Here is a 12500-nt window from a genome sequence, read left to right as displayed (position 1 = left end):
CATTATACTACACTATACTACACTATACCACATTATACTACACTATTGTGGAGGGACATGCAGCGTTCGGCCTGTAGAGGGAGCTACAGGACCGTGGCCAGGGTTACGTCAGCGAGGCTCCGTTGCGCACCTGTTGCGAATGAAGCCTCGTTGACTAGATGGTTTAAGATGTGTGTGCCTCTGCTTTGGGAGAGGAGGGCTGGAAAGCCAAAGACTGGAAAGTCACAACGTAACTACGAACTTTTATGAATAAACGGGACCATTCCCTAATCACACCACTGTGTCCGCCTCTGTGTACAACGGAACTTGCTACAACTATACTACATTATACTACACTATACCACATTATACTACACTATACTACATTATACTACACTATACCACATTATACTACACTATACTACATTATACTATACAATACTACACTATACCACATTATACTACACTATACTACATTATACTATACAATACTACACTATACTACACTATACCACATTATACTACACTATACCACATTATACTACACTATACTACATTATACTACACAATACTACACTATACTACATTATACTACACTATACCACATTATACTACACTATACTACATTATACTACATTATACTACACTATACTACATTATACTACATTATACTACACTATACTACATTATACTATACAATACTACACTATACTACATTATACTACACTATACTACATTATACTATACGATACTACATTATACTATACAATACTACACTATACCACATTATACTACACAGTACTACACTATACTACATTATACTATACGATACGACATTATACTACACTATACTACATTATACTACACTATACCACATTATACTACACTATACTACATTATACTACATTATACTATACAATACTACATTATACTATACAATACTACACTATACCACATTATACTACACAGTACTACACTATACTACATTATACTATACGATACTACATCATACTACATAATACTACGCTACATTACATTATACTATATTAGTACTATATACTATATTCTACTATACTATATTATTCTACATTACACAATACAACATAATACTATATTCTACTATACTATATTCTACTATACTTTATTCTACTATACTATGTTCTACTATACTACGTGTACTTCCGGTGCCGGTTAGCTGGCTGCCTGCTTCAGCAGCTCCGTCTTTTTTTAGTTATTTATAGTTTATAGTAGTTTTTATACTGTTTGTTAAAATTGATATTGAAAATTAAACAAATAACCATGGACACAAAACTTTTTATTTACTTTTTCACGGTCTTACAACTCATGGGGACTGTTCCTATTCCTGGCGGATCTGTTCCTATTCCTGGTGGATCTGTTCCTATTCCTGGCGGATCTCTGTTCCTATTCCTGGTGGATCTCTGTTCCTATTCCTGGTGGATCTCTGTTCCTATTCCTGGTGGATCCGCGTGTGGAGAGGCCCACTGTACCGCAAGAGATAAGGAGACGGCATCGGGGAAAAGGAGATATAAACCTTCCTTCTCTCATCATGGGCAACGTAAGATCTCTGGACAATAAGATGGAGGAGCTTACCGTGAATGCAGTCTTATGTGTTTTACGGAGACATGGCTGCAGGATTTCAGACTGTGTGGGCGGACAGGATTCACCGTCAGTGTGGCAAAAAGCAAGGCGGAGGAGTTGCTGTACTTGTCAACAACAGATGGTGCAATCCTGACCATATTCAACCTGACCATATTCAATCCTGACCATATTCAATCCTGACCATATTCAATCCTGACCATATTCAATCCTGACCATATTCAACCCTGACCATATTCAACCTGACCATATTCACGTGAAGGAAAGTGTCTGTAGCCTGGACATCGAACTTTTGGCCGTAGGACTTCACCCATATCATTTGCCACGTGAGTTCTCTCATGTTATTGTTGTGGTCCCATATATCCCCCCTCTGCCGACGCGGAGACAGCATAGTGTGAGACTATAGTATATCGTGAGACTACAGAGCCAGCACCCCAGGGCCTTCATTGCAATCTCCAGGGATTTTAACCGTGTCACCCTAACAAAAACACTGGCAACGTTCTCCCAGTTTGTGAAGTGCTCCACTAGGGAGAACAAAACACTGGACCTGTTATATGCTAATGTGAAGGACACCTACATCTCTACAGCACTCCCCCCCCCCCCTCCCTGTACGCGGTGGTATGCTGGGAGGGCAGCATCAAGGAAGGTGACACCAAGAGGCTGAACAAGCTTATTAGGAAAGCCGGTTCTGTCCTCGGTGTCACCCTGGACACTCTGGAGGAGGTGGCCAATAGGAGGATGAGGACCAAACTCCTGGCCATCATGGCCAATCCCTCCCATCCCCTACATGACACTGTGGCAGAGCAGAGAAGCTCCTTTAGCAACAGATTATTACAACACGTTGCACTAAGGAGCGCTATAGGAGATCTTTTCTGCCTGATGCAATAGGACTGTACAACTCCTCCTCCGGCTGGCTCCATCAGGGGGATCAGCGTCAGGCTGGGGGATGTTAAATCATACTGGACTGTTCTTACTGTATAGAATGTTTCAGATGACTATTTTATTTTTATTTTTATTCTATTTTCTATTGTCACTTTATTTTGTTGTTGTTTGTCAAAGTCAAAGTAAAAGTGGCTTTATTGTCAATTCTTCACATGTCAAGACATACAAAGGAATCGAGAGGACGTTTCTCACTCTCCCACGGTGAGACAGATAAAGTGCCCAGGCACAACAGATAACACATACTAAAAGTAAAACATTCAATAAAAAAAATTTAAACAGTGCAAAAAGAGCAGTCAGTAAAGACAGTAAATAGCAGCCAAATACTGTGTATTCTGTATAAAAAAATAATAGTGCAATAGATTCAAAATTCAAGATTCAAAGTGTTTATTATCATATGCACAGCAGAAAACATGTTTCACTGTACAACGAAATTCTTGCTTTGCTGTCCGCAGAATGCCAACCAATGTAAAATATACAATACTAAAGAATATACAATATATACTAAACAAATGTACAAGACAGCAAAATTTAAGGCATAAAATAAAATAGCAGCAATAATAATAATAAAACAGTGCAAATGTAGCAGTGCAATTATGCAAACTGGAAAGTTCAGTTATTGAGGTAGTACGGTTATATTAATCTCCTATGGGTTGTTTAGGAGTCTGATGGCAGTGGGAAAGAAGGAGTTCTTCAGTCGGGTGGTCCTGCATTTAACAATTCTGTACCTCCGGCCTGAGGGTAGAAGTGTGAACAGTCCGAGCTGGGGGTGGGTGGGGTCCTTGAGGATGGAGGCGGCTCTCCTGTGGACTCTGCGGTGGTAGATGCTCTGCAGAGAGGGCAGTGGAGTCCTGGTGATTTTCTCAGCAGTCTTCACCACTCTCTGCAGGCGTCTGCGGTCCATAGCAGTAGTGCTGCCATACCACACAGTGATACAGCTAGTTAGGATGCTCTCAACAATGCAGCTGTAGAAGTTGCTGAGGATCTTGGGCGACATGCCAAACTTCCTCAGCCTCCTCAGAAAGTACAGCCGCTGTTGGGCCTTCTTAACCAGCTGAGTGGTGTTAAGTGTCCAGGTGAGGTCCTCGCTGATGTGGACGCCCAGGTATTTGAAACTGCTCACCCTCTCTACTTCAAGTTCCCGGATGTACAGTGGCCGATGAGGTCCCCTCTTCTTCCTCATGTCCACTATCATCTCCTTCGTCTTGTCCGTATTGAGGGTGAGGTTGTTGTCCTCGCACCATGTTACCAGACTGGCCACCTCCCTCCTGTAAGCTGCTTCGTCCCCGCCAGTGATGCATCCTATCACTGCGGTGTCGTCTGCAAAAATAGTGCATTGTAGCAATAGAATAGTGGATTGTCCAGAGTCCGTAGTGTTTTGGGGGGGGGGGGGGGGGCTGAAGGGTTGGGAGGGGGGGTGGTGGTTTCAGCTTCCTGACAGCTTGGAGGATGTGGCTGGGGGAAGTGAGGGGAGAGAATTTAGCTTCCTGACAGCTTGGGGTATGAAGCTTTTCGTGGGTCTGGTGGTGTGGGCACGGAGGCTCCTATACCTTCTTCCAGAAGGCAGGAGGCTGAACAGACTGTGTGCGGGGTGGCTTGCGTCGCTCACAATCGAGGTAGCTTTGCGGGTGAGGCGGGTGGAGTAAGTCACTTGCAGGGATGGGAGTGGGGCACCAATGATCTTAGCAGCTGTGTTCACAATGCGTTGCAGTGCTTTCCTACTGTGTTCGGTGCAGCTACCGCCCCACACAGTGATGCAGCTGGACAGGATGCTTTCAATGGTGCCTCGGTAGAATGTTGTCAGGATCGATGTGGGAGCTTTCGCTCGCTTCAGCTTGCGGAGGAAGTAGAGGCGCCGCTGGGCTGTCTTCGCCAGTGATGCGGTGTTGGTGGTCCAGGAGAGGTCCTCACTGATGTGCACCCCCAGGAATTTGGTGCTGCTCACTCTCTCCACAGCAGCACCATCGATGGTCAGTGGTGGGTGTTCGGTGTGCCCTCTCCGGAAGTCGACCACAATCTCCTTCGTTTTGCTGACATTCAGCAGGAGGTTGTTGTCTCTGCACCACGTGGTCAGAAGGTTGACCTCCTTTCTATAGTGGGTCTCGTCGTTCTTGGAGATGAGACCCACCAGAGTTGTGTCGTCCGCAAACTTCACCATGTGATTGGTGCTGTAGGTTGGGGTGCAGTCGTGAGTCAGCAGGGTGAAGAGCAGGGGACTGAGCACACAGCCTTGGGGGGCCCCTGTGCTGAGTGTGATGCTGCTCGAGGTGTTGTTGCCGACTCGTACTGCTTGTGGTCTCTCGCTGAGGAAGTCCAGCAGCCAGTTGCAGAGGGAGGTGTTGAGCCCCAGCTGGTCCAGTTTACAGATCAGTTGTTGCGGGATTATGGTGTTAAATGCTGAGCTAAAGTCTATGAAAAGCATTCTCACATATGAGTCTGCTTTTTCCAGGTGGGTGAGGGCTGGGTGGAGAGCAGAGCAGATTGCGTCCTCTGTGGAACGTTTTGCTCGGTATGCAAACTGAAAGGGGTCCAGGGTGGGGGGGAGGATGGACTTAATGTGAGACATGACTAGCCGTTCAAAGCACTTCATGATGATGGGGGTCAGTGCTACAGGGCGATAGTCATTGAAGCAGGATGGAGCGGATTTCTTTGGCACAGGTATGATGATGGAGGTCTTGAAATGTGATGGGACAGCAGCTTGACGCAAAGAAGTGTTAAAGATGTCCGTGAAGACATCCATAAGCTCCTCTGCGCAGTCCCTCAGCACACGGCCTGGGATGTTGTCTGGGCCTGTTGCTTTGCGGGGGTTGATGGTAGAGAGTGTCCTCTTCACACTGGCAGCAGACAGGCACAGGACCTGATCGTGGGGGGGGGGGGTGGATTTTTCTGTGGGCTTGTAGTGTTTGTTGCTTCAAACCGTGCAAAGAAGCTGTTGAGGTTGTTGAGCAGAGAGATGTTGTTGTCGCAGGTCTGTGGCGCGGGCTTGTAGTCCGTTATGGTCTGAATGCCCTGCCACAGGCTCCGCGTGTCTCTGCTGTCCTTGAAGTGGCAGGTAATCTTATTTGTGTAGTCCAGTTTTGCTTTCTTGATGCCACGGGACAGGCTGGCTCTCGCTGTTCTTAGGCCATTTTCATCCCCGGCTCTGAAGGCTTTGTCTCTGGCCCTCAGCAGCCGATGGACTGCCCCTGTCAGCCATGGCTTCTGGTTAGCCCGAGTGATGATGGTCTTTTTGTGGGTCACATCATCAGAGCACGTACGGATGAAGGAGAGGACAGTGTCTGTAAGCTCCTCATTGTCCGTATGGTTGTTCTGTGTGGCTGCTTGCTTGAACATGTCCCAGTCTGTTGTTGCAAGACAGTCCTTGAGAGCAGACCTGGACCCCTCCGGCCACACAGTTATCTCTTTCCGGACCGGTTTTCCGACTTTCACTCTGGGCCTATATGCTGGCATTAGCATGACAGTGATGTGATCAGAGAGTCCGATGTGGGGGAGGGGGGAGGCCTTGTATGCTCCTTTGTGAGAAGTGTAGACCAAGTCCAAGGTGTTTTCCCCTCTTGTTGTGATGTGAGCTGCTGTAACGCCTTATCAATAAAGTACTTATCTATCTTTGACTATACTACATAATACTACACTATACTACACGATATTACATAATACTACATTATACTATACCACATAATACTATATTATACTACACAATACTAGCTCTGTTCTCCCTGGGGGTGTGCATGTGTGTTGTCTTGGAGGGGGGGTGTGCAGTGTGTGTGTGTGTTGTCTTGGGGGGTGTGTTCAAAAAATTACATTCCAACAATTGATGAGAATTGATTGCATGGCAAATAAATAGTCTTTCTTTCTATCATTCTGCTCCTGTGTTCTTCTCCTCTAACAAAGCCTCGCTTGCAGGACAGGAAATGGATCAGCTTGTACAGGAAACTGAGGAGAGCAGTTTCACAGCCAGTATGACATCATTCAGACTTCAGGGAGATGATTCCCAGTTTGCATCAATTTAATGAATCTAAGTGAAGATATTCTAGGCAGACGGTGGACGGGACAGACCCGCGGAGTCTGGCTGAACTGCTTCATGATGTCTGAGAGAGGAGATGAGACAGACACTTCTGGAACCATCTACTGTCTGTTAAAAACAACTTCAGTCACTGGAGACTTGTGAATGTGCTCCCGCCATAATAGAATGAAATATTCTTCATTATTTCGCCTCCACCGTCAACTCAGAAACGGAGACAGTGTGATTTAGTTTTTAAATTCATCTTTCTGCTATATTAGCGAAGTTACCCGATGGTATGTCAGGAATATCTAATTAACATGTGTTATCTCAGGAGGCTGATGAACTAGTCTCCTCTGCTACGTTTGGCTCCAGGCAGTTTGTTCAGAGTGTCGTTGTCATGGTATTCTTCCATTGTGTTGCGATCGCTTTCCAAGCCTGTTCCGTGTGGACCATCTTGTGGTGTTGTGGCAGACTGCTGCGGCCTGGGGGCCTGGGGGCGGCAGGCAGCCCAGAGGTCAGAGGTCAGAGAGCCCGGCCATCAGCAGGTCGCTGGTTGGATGGAGCAGAGGTGAGCTGGTGGCTGGAGGGTTGCTGTCATGTCTAAGGGGCCTCCACTGCCGTTGCGCCCTTGAGCAAGACCCTGAACCCCTGACTGGTCCAGGGGCGCTGGCTGACCCTCAGGGGGTTTATTATATATATACATACATACGTGGGGGGGTACACGTGTGTTGTCTCGGGGGGGGGGTGCAGAAATACCACATTCCAAACAGTGATTGACTGATTGGCAAATCAAACCTGGTTGTGTTAGTTTGTTTGGCGACTTCTAGACACAGAACTTCTAGGAGGAGTGTGTGTCTGTGTTGGTCACATGGTCAGCAGACATGCATATGCATCACAGAGATGCTAATTTCCATCCAAGTGACAAATGACTCATCACCACGTCCTCCTTAAACAGACATAAAGACTGTGTGTGTGTGTCGTGGCACTGGGAAACCGCAGGACTGGAAGACCTCGTCGCACTTACACTCTCACACACACACGTCTCTGGAACACAACCTACACTCTAAAACAACACACACACACACACACACACACACACACACAGGAAGAGATGAATGTTGCATTCTATTATGTGCCAGGAAATGAAATAACAGGCGGAAAGTCAACAGAATGAAAGTGAGATGGTTTCTAACAACGCCAATGATCCCAGTGATGGTGGCCGCCTCCCACCGTGCCCAGTCAGGTACATAATAACCCTAACCCTAACCCTGTCATCATCTCAGGCTCGGTGGCTCCATATCACCTGGCATTACAGCAAATAGAGCTTTTCATTTGGATTGTCGGGGGTCACTGCTGGATCTGAATCCATGTCCTTGACGTATGAAAACCCTCAACAGGATCACAATAACAATACAATCAACTTTATTTATATTGCATCTTTTTTAAACAGTGTTACACAGTGCTTTACAAATGTGCAGATAAAACAGAAATGCAAATAAATAAACAAAAATATAAAATTAGGAAAACAGTCAAACACAACAGTTAAAAAGAGTAAGGGCAGCATCAGTTAAAGGCTTGTGTAAACATGAGTTTTAAGAAGAGATTTAAAGGACAGTAAAGGTATCTGCAGCCTGTCTGAGAGCAGCTGGTGGAAAGATGTCACTAAAACAACTGTGACATTTACAATAAAGAGAATCATCTTGATGTTCTCGCTACAGAACAAGGAATATTACATCACATGTTTAACATCGTGCTGCTGTGGCAACCCCAGCAGAACTCACCTTCCCAGGGTCCATTGCAGTGACGACCCAGACGCAGTGGGCGTTGTTTTCATACTGGACAGGGTAGTTAGGAGACGTGATGACGCCCTTCGGACCGCGCAGGTTGGAACCACACGTCCTCGCTGGGAGAAACAGATAACAAGTGTTAGTTAACGTTAGTTAATTAGTCACACAGATCTGATAAGGAGAACATCAACACAGGAACAGATACTACTCTAAGCCTCCTCAACAAAACACCTGGCAACCCTAACCCTGGGAAAGGCTACACCTGGCAACCCTAACCCTGGGAAAGGCTACACCTGGCAACCCTAACCCTGGGAAAGGCTACACCTGGCAACCCTAACCCTGGGAAAGGCTACACCTGGCAACCCTAACCCTGGGAAACGCTACACCTGGCAACCCTAACCCTGGGAAACGCTACACCTGGCAACCCTAACCCTGGGAAAGGCTACACCTGGCAACCCTAACCCTGGGAAACGCTACACCTGGCAACCCTAACCCTGGGAAAGGCTACACCTGGCAACCCTAACCCTGGGAAAGGCTACACCTGGCAACCCTAACCCTGGGAAACGCTACACCTGGCAACCCTAACCCTGGGAAAGGCTACACCTGGCAACCCTAATCCTGGGAAAGGCTACACCTGGCAACCCTAACCCTGTGTGTGTGTGTGTGTCTCTGTGTGTGTGTGTGTGTGTGTGTGTGTGAGAGAGTGTGTGTGTGTGAGAGAGTGTGTGTGAGAGAGAGTGTGTGAACAGTAGCGTGTAGCAGGCTCCTGGTGGATCTTATTGATCACAGGTATTAACACTTCAAAGACAGCCTCTCACACACACACACACACACACACACACACACACACACACACACACACACACACACACACACACACACACACACACACACACACACACACACACACACACACACACACACACACACACACACACACACACACCTTGGCCTGGCTGCCTTTCACAGATGGCAGACAGGCGCTGGTCTCATAAACAGAGAGAAGATGTCTCAACAGTTCCACATCAGTGGGCTGGAATCTCACAGCAGATTTACCAACGTCCAACATCCAGACACAGTAGCAGCAACAACACACACAACTGTAATACACACAACTCTAACACACACCACTCTAACACACAACACGTGTGTGTGTGTGTGTGTGTGTGTGTGTGTGTGTGTGTGTGTGACTCACTGCGGCAGATGGGTCTGTGGTCGCTCCAGGCGGCCAGCGTCTCCGTGACTCTCTGGCAGGTGATGCTCTTTGACCCCTGAAGCACATAGCTGTCATCACAGGAGAACTGGATACTGGCGCCCACCCTACACACACACACACCCACACACAACCACACACACACACACACACACACACACACACACACACACACACACACACACACACACACACACACACACCACATACACATTTGGGATTGAGTGAGTGGTGAAGCCTGTTCTCCAGTCTGAGTAAGTTAGTTAATATTGTTTCTAGTCAGAATGCTATTAAGAGTTGTTTGTTTGGCTATCCTGCCTTAAGTAGTTTCTATTGGAAGCCATCTGTTTGAAGTCAATTAGCTGTGAAGTGCTGTCAATCTCCAGTGGGAGGGCCTAAACACTATTTAACTCCTGCTCACCTTGGACCACGACTAATACATTTGGGATTGAGTGAGTGGTGAAACCTGTCTGGTCGTTAACTGATGGTCAGGTGGGAGGGGCTGCTACCCTGCTAGTCATCAGCAATCACAGAATCTGCATTTATTTTGTAACGACCGCAGAGCGACAGCCTCCTGACACGAAGACGAAGGAGTTTCTGTGGAGTCCATCGAGGAAGGCCTGAGAGGAAGGCCATACTACTAAGTATTTTTATTCTATCTTGATAATTTCTTTATTACCCCGAGTGTATTGTGTATACTTTTCCCACTAACCCTCTCCCTCTATATCGGCAAAAAAATCACACTGTGCTTTCTCCCCATTCCTGTTATTTCCTCCATTAGGAGAACACATCGACGCTACACCTCCACTCACAACCCTTCCAACCTAATCTACCCACCATGCTCAACTGACCATGACCTCACTGTCACGGGAGGACTTTGTAACTGCCAATCGGCGGTCCGGAAAGCAGAGGCTATCTCAGCCTATGCCTGCTTCATGTCTCTCCACTTCCTTGCTCTCACAGAGACATGGATTACACCTGATAACACAGCTACTCCAGCAGCCCTCTGATGCCTACTCCTTTTCTCATTCCCCTAGGACTCCTCATCTTGCCTAAGTGGTCACATAATGTCCTTCCCCTGTCACACCTGTCCATATCCACCTTTGAATTCCATGCTGTTTCTATCACCTCCTCTGTCAAACTTCATATTGTTATCTATCGTCCTCCAGGTCAGATTGGACACTTCTTAGATGAGATGGATGTCCTTCTCAGCTCATTCCCTGAGGACGGCACACCGCTCACACTACTGGGAGACTTCAACATCCAGTCGGAGAAGCTTCACTCGTCTGGAACGCTTGACCTTCTATCCTCCTTCGGCCTTACCCTGTCCCACTCTCCTCCCACTCATAAGGCGGGCAATCAGCTCAACCTTGTCTTCACCAGATCCTCCCATAACTCCAACCTCAGTTACCCCTCTTCCGGTTTCGGACCATCATTTTGTATCCTTCTCCCTCCCTTTCAAATCCTCCCCCTCACAGTCAGTCTCTACCCACACTGTGTCCTCTCATCGCGGCCTGCGCACCCTCTCACTCACCACTCTTTCTTCCTCTGTCTTATCCGCCCTACCCTCTGTTGAATCCTTCTCTCTTCTATCCACTGATGCAGCTTCCTCCACCCTCCTGTCCTCTCTTTCCTCATCCTTTGACTCTCTCTGTCCACAGATCTCAAAGCCGGCACCATCCACTCCACGCACTCTGAAACCCTGCAAGCTTGTAGAATAGGGCTCCGGGCAGCTGAGAGGAAATGGAGAAAATCTGGTATTCCTGATGATCTAGACCCTTATCTCTCTCTTTAACCCTACTACACCTCATCTGCATCAGCTGCTAAAGCCTTATACTACCATTCCAAAATTCAATCCTCTGTCTCTGACCCAAGGAACCCTCCTCCTCCCCCTCCTCCCTGTCTGCCGATGACTGTCACCTACTTTGAAAAGAAGGTTGACGATATTAGCAGCTCCTTCTCTCACCAACAATGCTACCTCTCCTCCCAAACCCACTGCACAACTCCCAGTCCTTGGTTTATCAGATTTCTCCCCCCTCTCCACTGAGGATGTTCTAAAACTGGTCACATCCAAGCAGGCAACTACCTGCCCCCTCGATCATATCCCCTCCCCCTTTCTCCAATCCATCTCCACAGACCTCCTTCCGTTCCTTACCACCTTAATCAATTCCACTCTATCCACAGGATCTGTCCCAGCTGCCTTCAAGACAGCCAGAGTCAAGTCTCTTCTCAAGAAACCAACTCTTGACCCATCTGCTGTCCATAACTACAGGCCGGTATCCCTTCTCTCCTTATCTAAAACCCTTGAACGTGCTGTCTCTAACCAACTGTCTAACTACCTCCTTCAAAACAACTTCCTTGACCCTCACCAATCCGGCTTTAAAGCTGGGCACTCTACTGAAACTGCTCTCCACTCCGCTCAAGCTTCCTCCCTCTCCTCTGTTCTCATTCTCCTGGACCTGTCTGCTGCATTTGACACAGTAAACCACCCAATCCTTCTCTCCACCCTCTCAGAATTGGGCATCTCTGGCTCTGCACTCTCCTGGTTTGCATCCTACCTGGCCGATCGCTCCTACCAGGTGATGTGGAGAGGATCGCTGTCCTCTCCACGACCCCTCACCACTGGTGTCCCCCAGGGCTCTGTCCTTGGGCCTTCACTGTTCTCTATCTATACCAAATATCTCGGCTCGGTAATTTCTTCACATGGTTTCTCCTACCACACCTACGCAGATGACACTCAACTTTTTCTCTCCTTCCCCCCTTCTGACTCACAGGTGGCAACATGTGTCTCGGCATGTCTTGCAGACATTTCTGCTTGGATGTCAGCCCACCACCTAAAGCTCAACCTTGACAAGACTGAGCTGCTCTTCCTCCCAGGGAAAGCCTGCCCTCTCCAAGACTTCTCCATCACAGTAGAAAACTCTACTGTGACCTCCTCCCATACAGCCAAGAACCTTGGGGT

General features: G+C 47.4%; 1 protein-coding gene across 1 annotated transcript in view; it reads right to left on the bottom strand.

Moving 5' to 3' along the window:
* Positions 1 to 12500, bottom strand: part of LOC310805694 (CUB and sushi domain-containing protein 1-like) — a 158155-nt gene that overhangs the window by 104328 nt on the left and 41327 nt on the right. The window contains exons 8-9 of the mRNA XM_083671494.1: positions 9521 to 9645; positions 8320 to 8441 (exon numbers count right to left, since the gene is read on the bottom strand). Of these exons, the coding sequence (XP_083527620.1) occupies positions 8320 to 8441; positions 9521 to 9645 (247 nt within the window). The remainder of the gene's footprint in view (positions 1 to 8319; positions 8442 to 9520; positions 9646 to 12500) is intronic.

Source organism: Argentina silus (assembly GCF_951799395.1).
Source record: "Argentina silus genome assembly, chromosome: 6".
Lineage (NCBI taxonomy): Eukaryota > Metazoa > Chordata > Actinopteri > Argentiniformes > Argentinidae > Argentina > Argentina silus.
The sequence above is the reverse complement of the archived record's forward strand: the minus strand, read 5'-3'. Positions and strand labels throughout refer to the sequence as shown.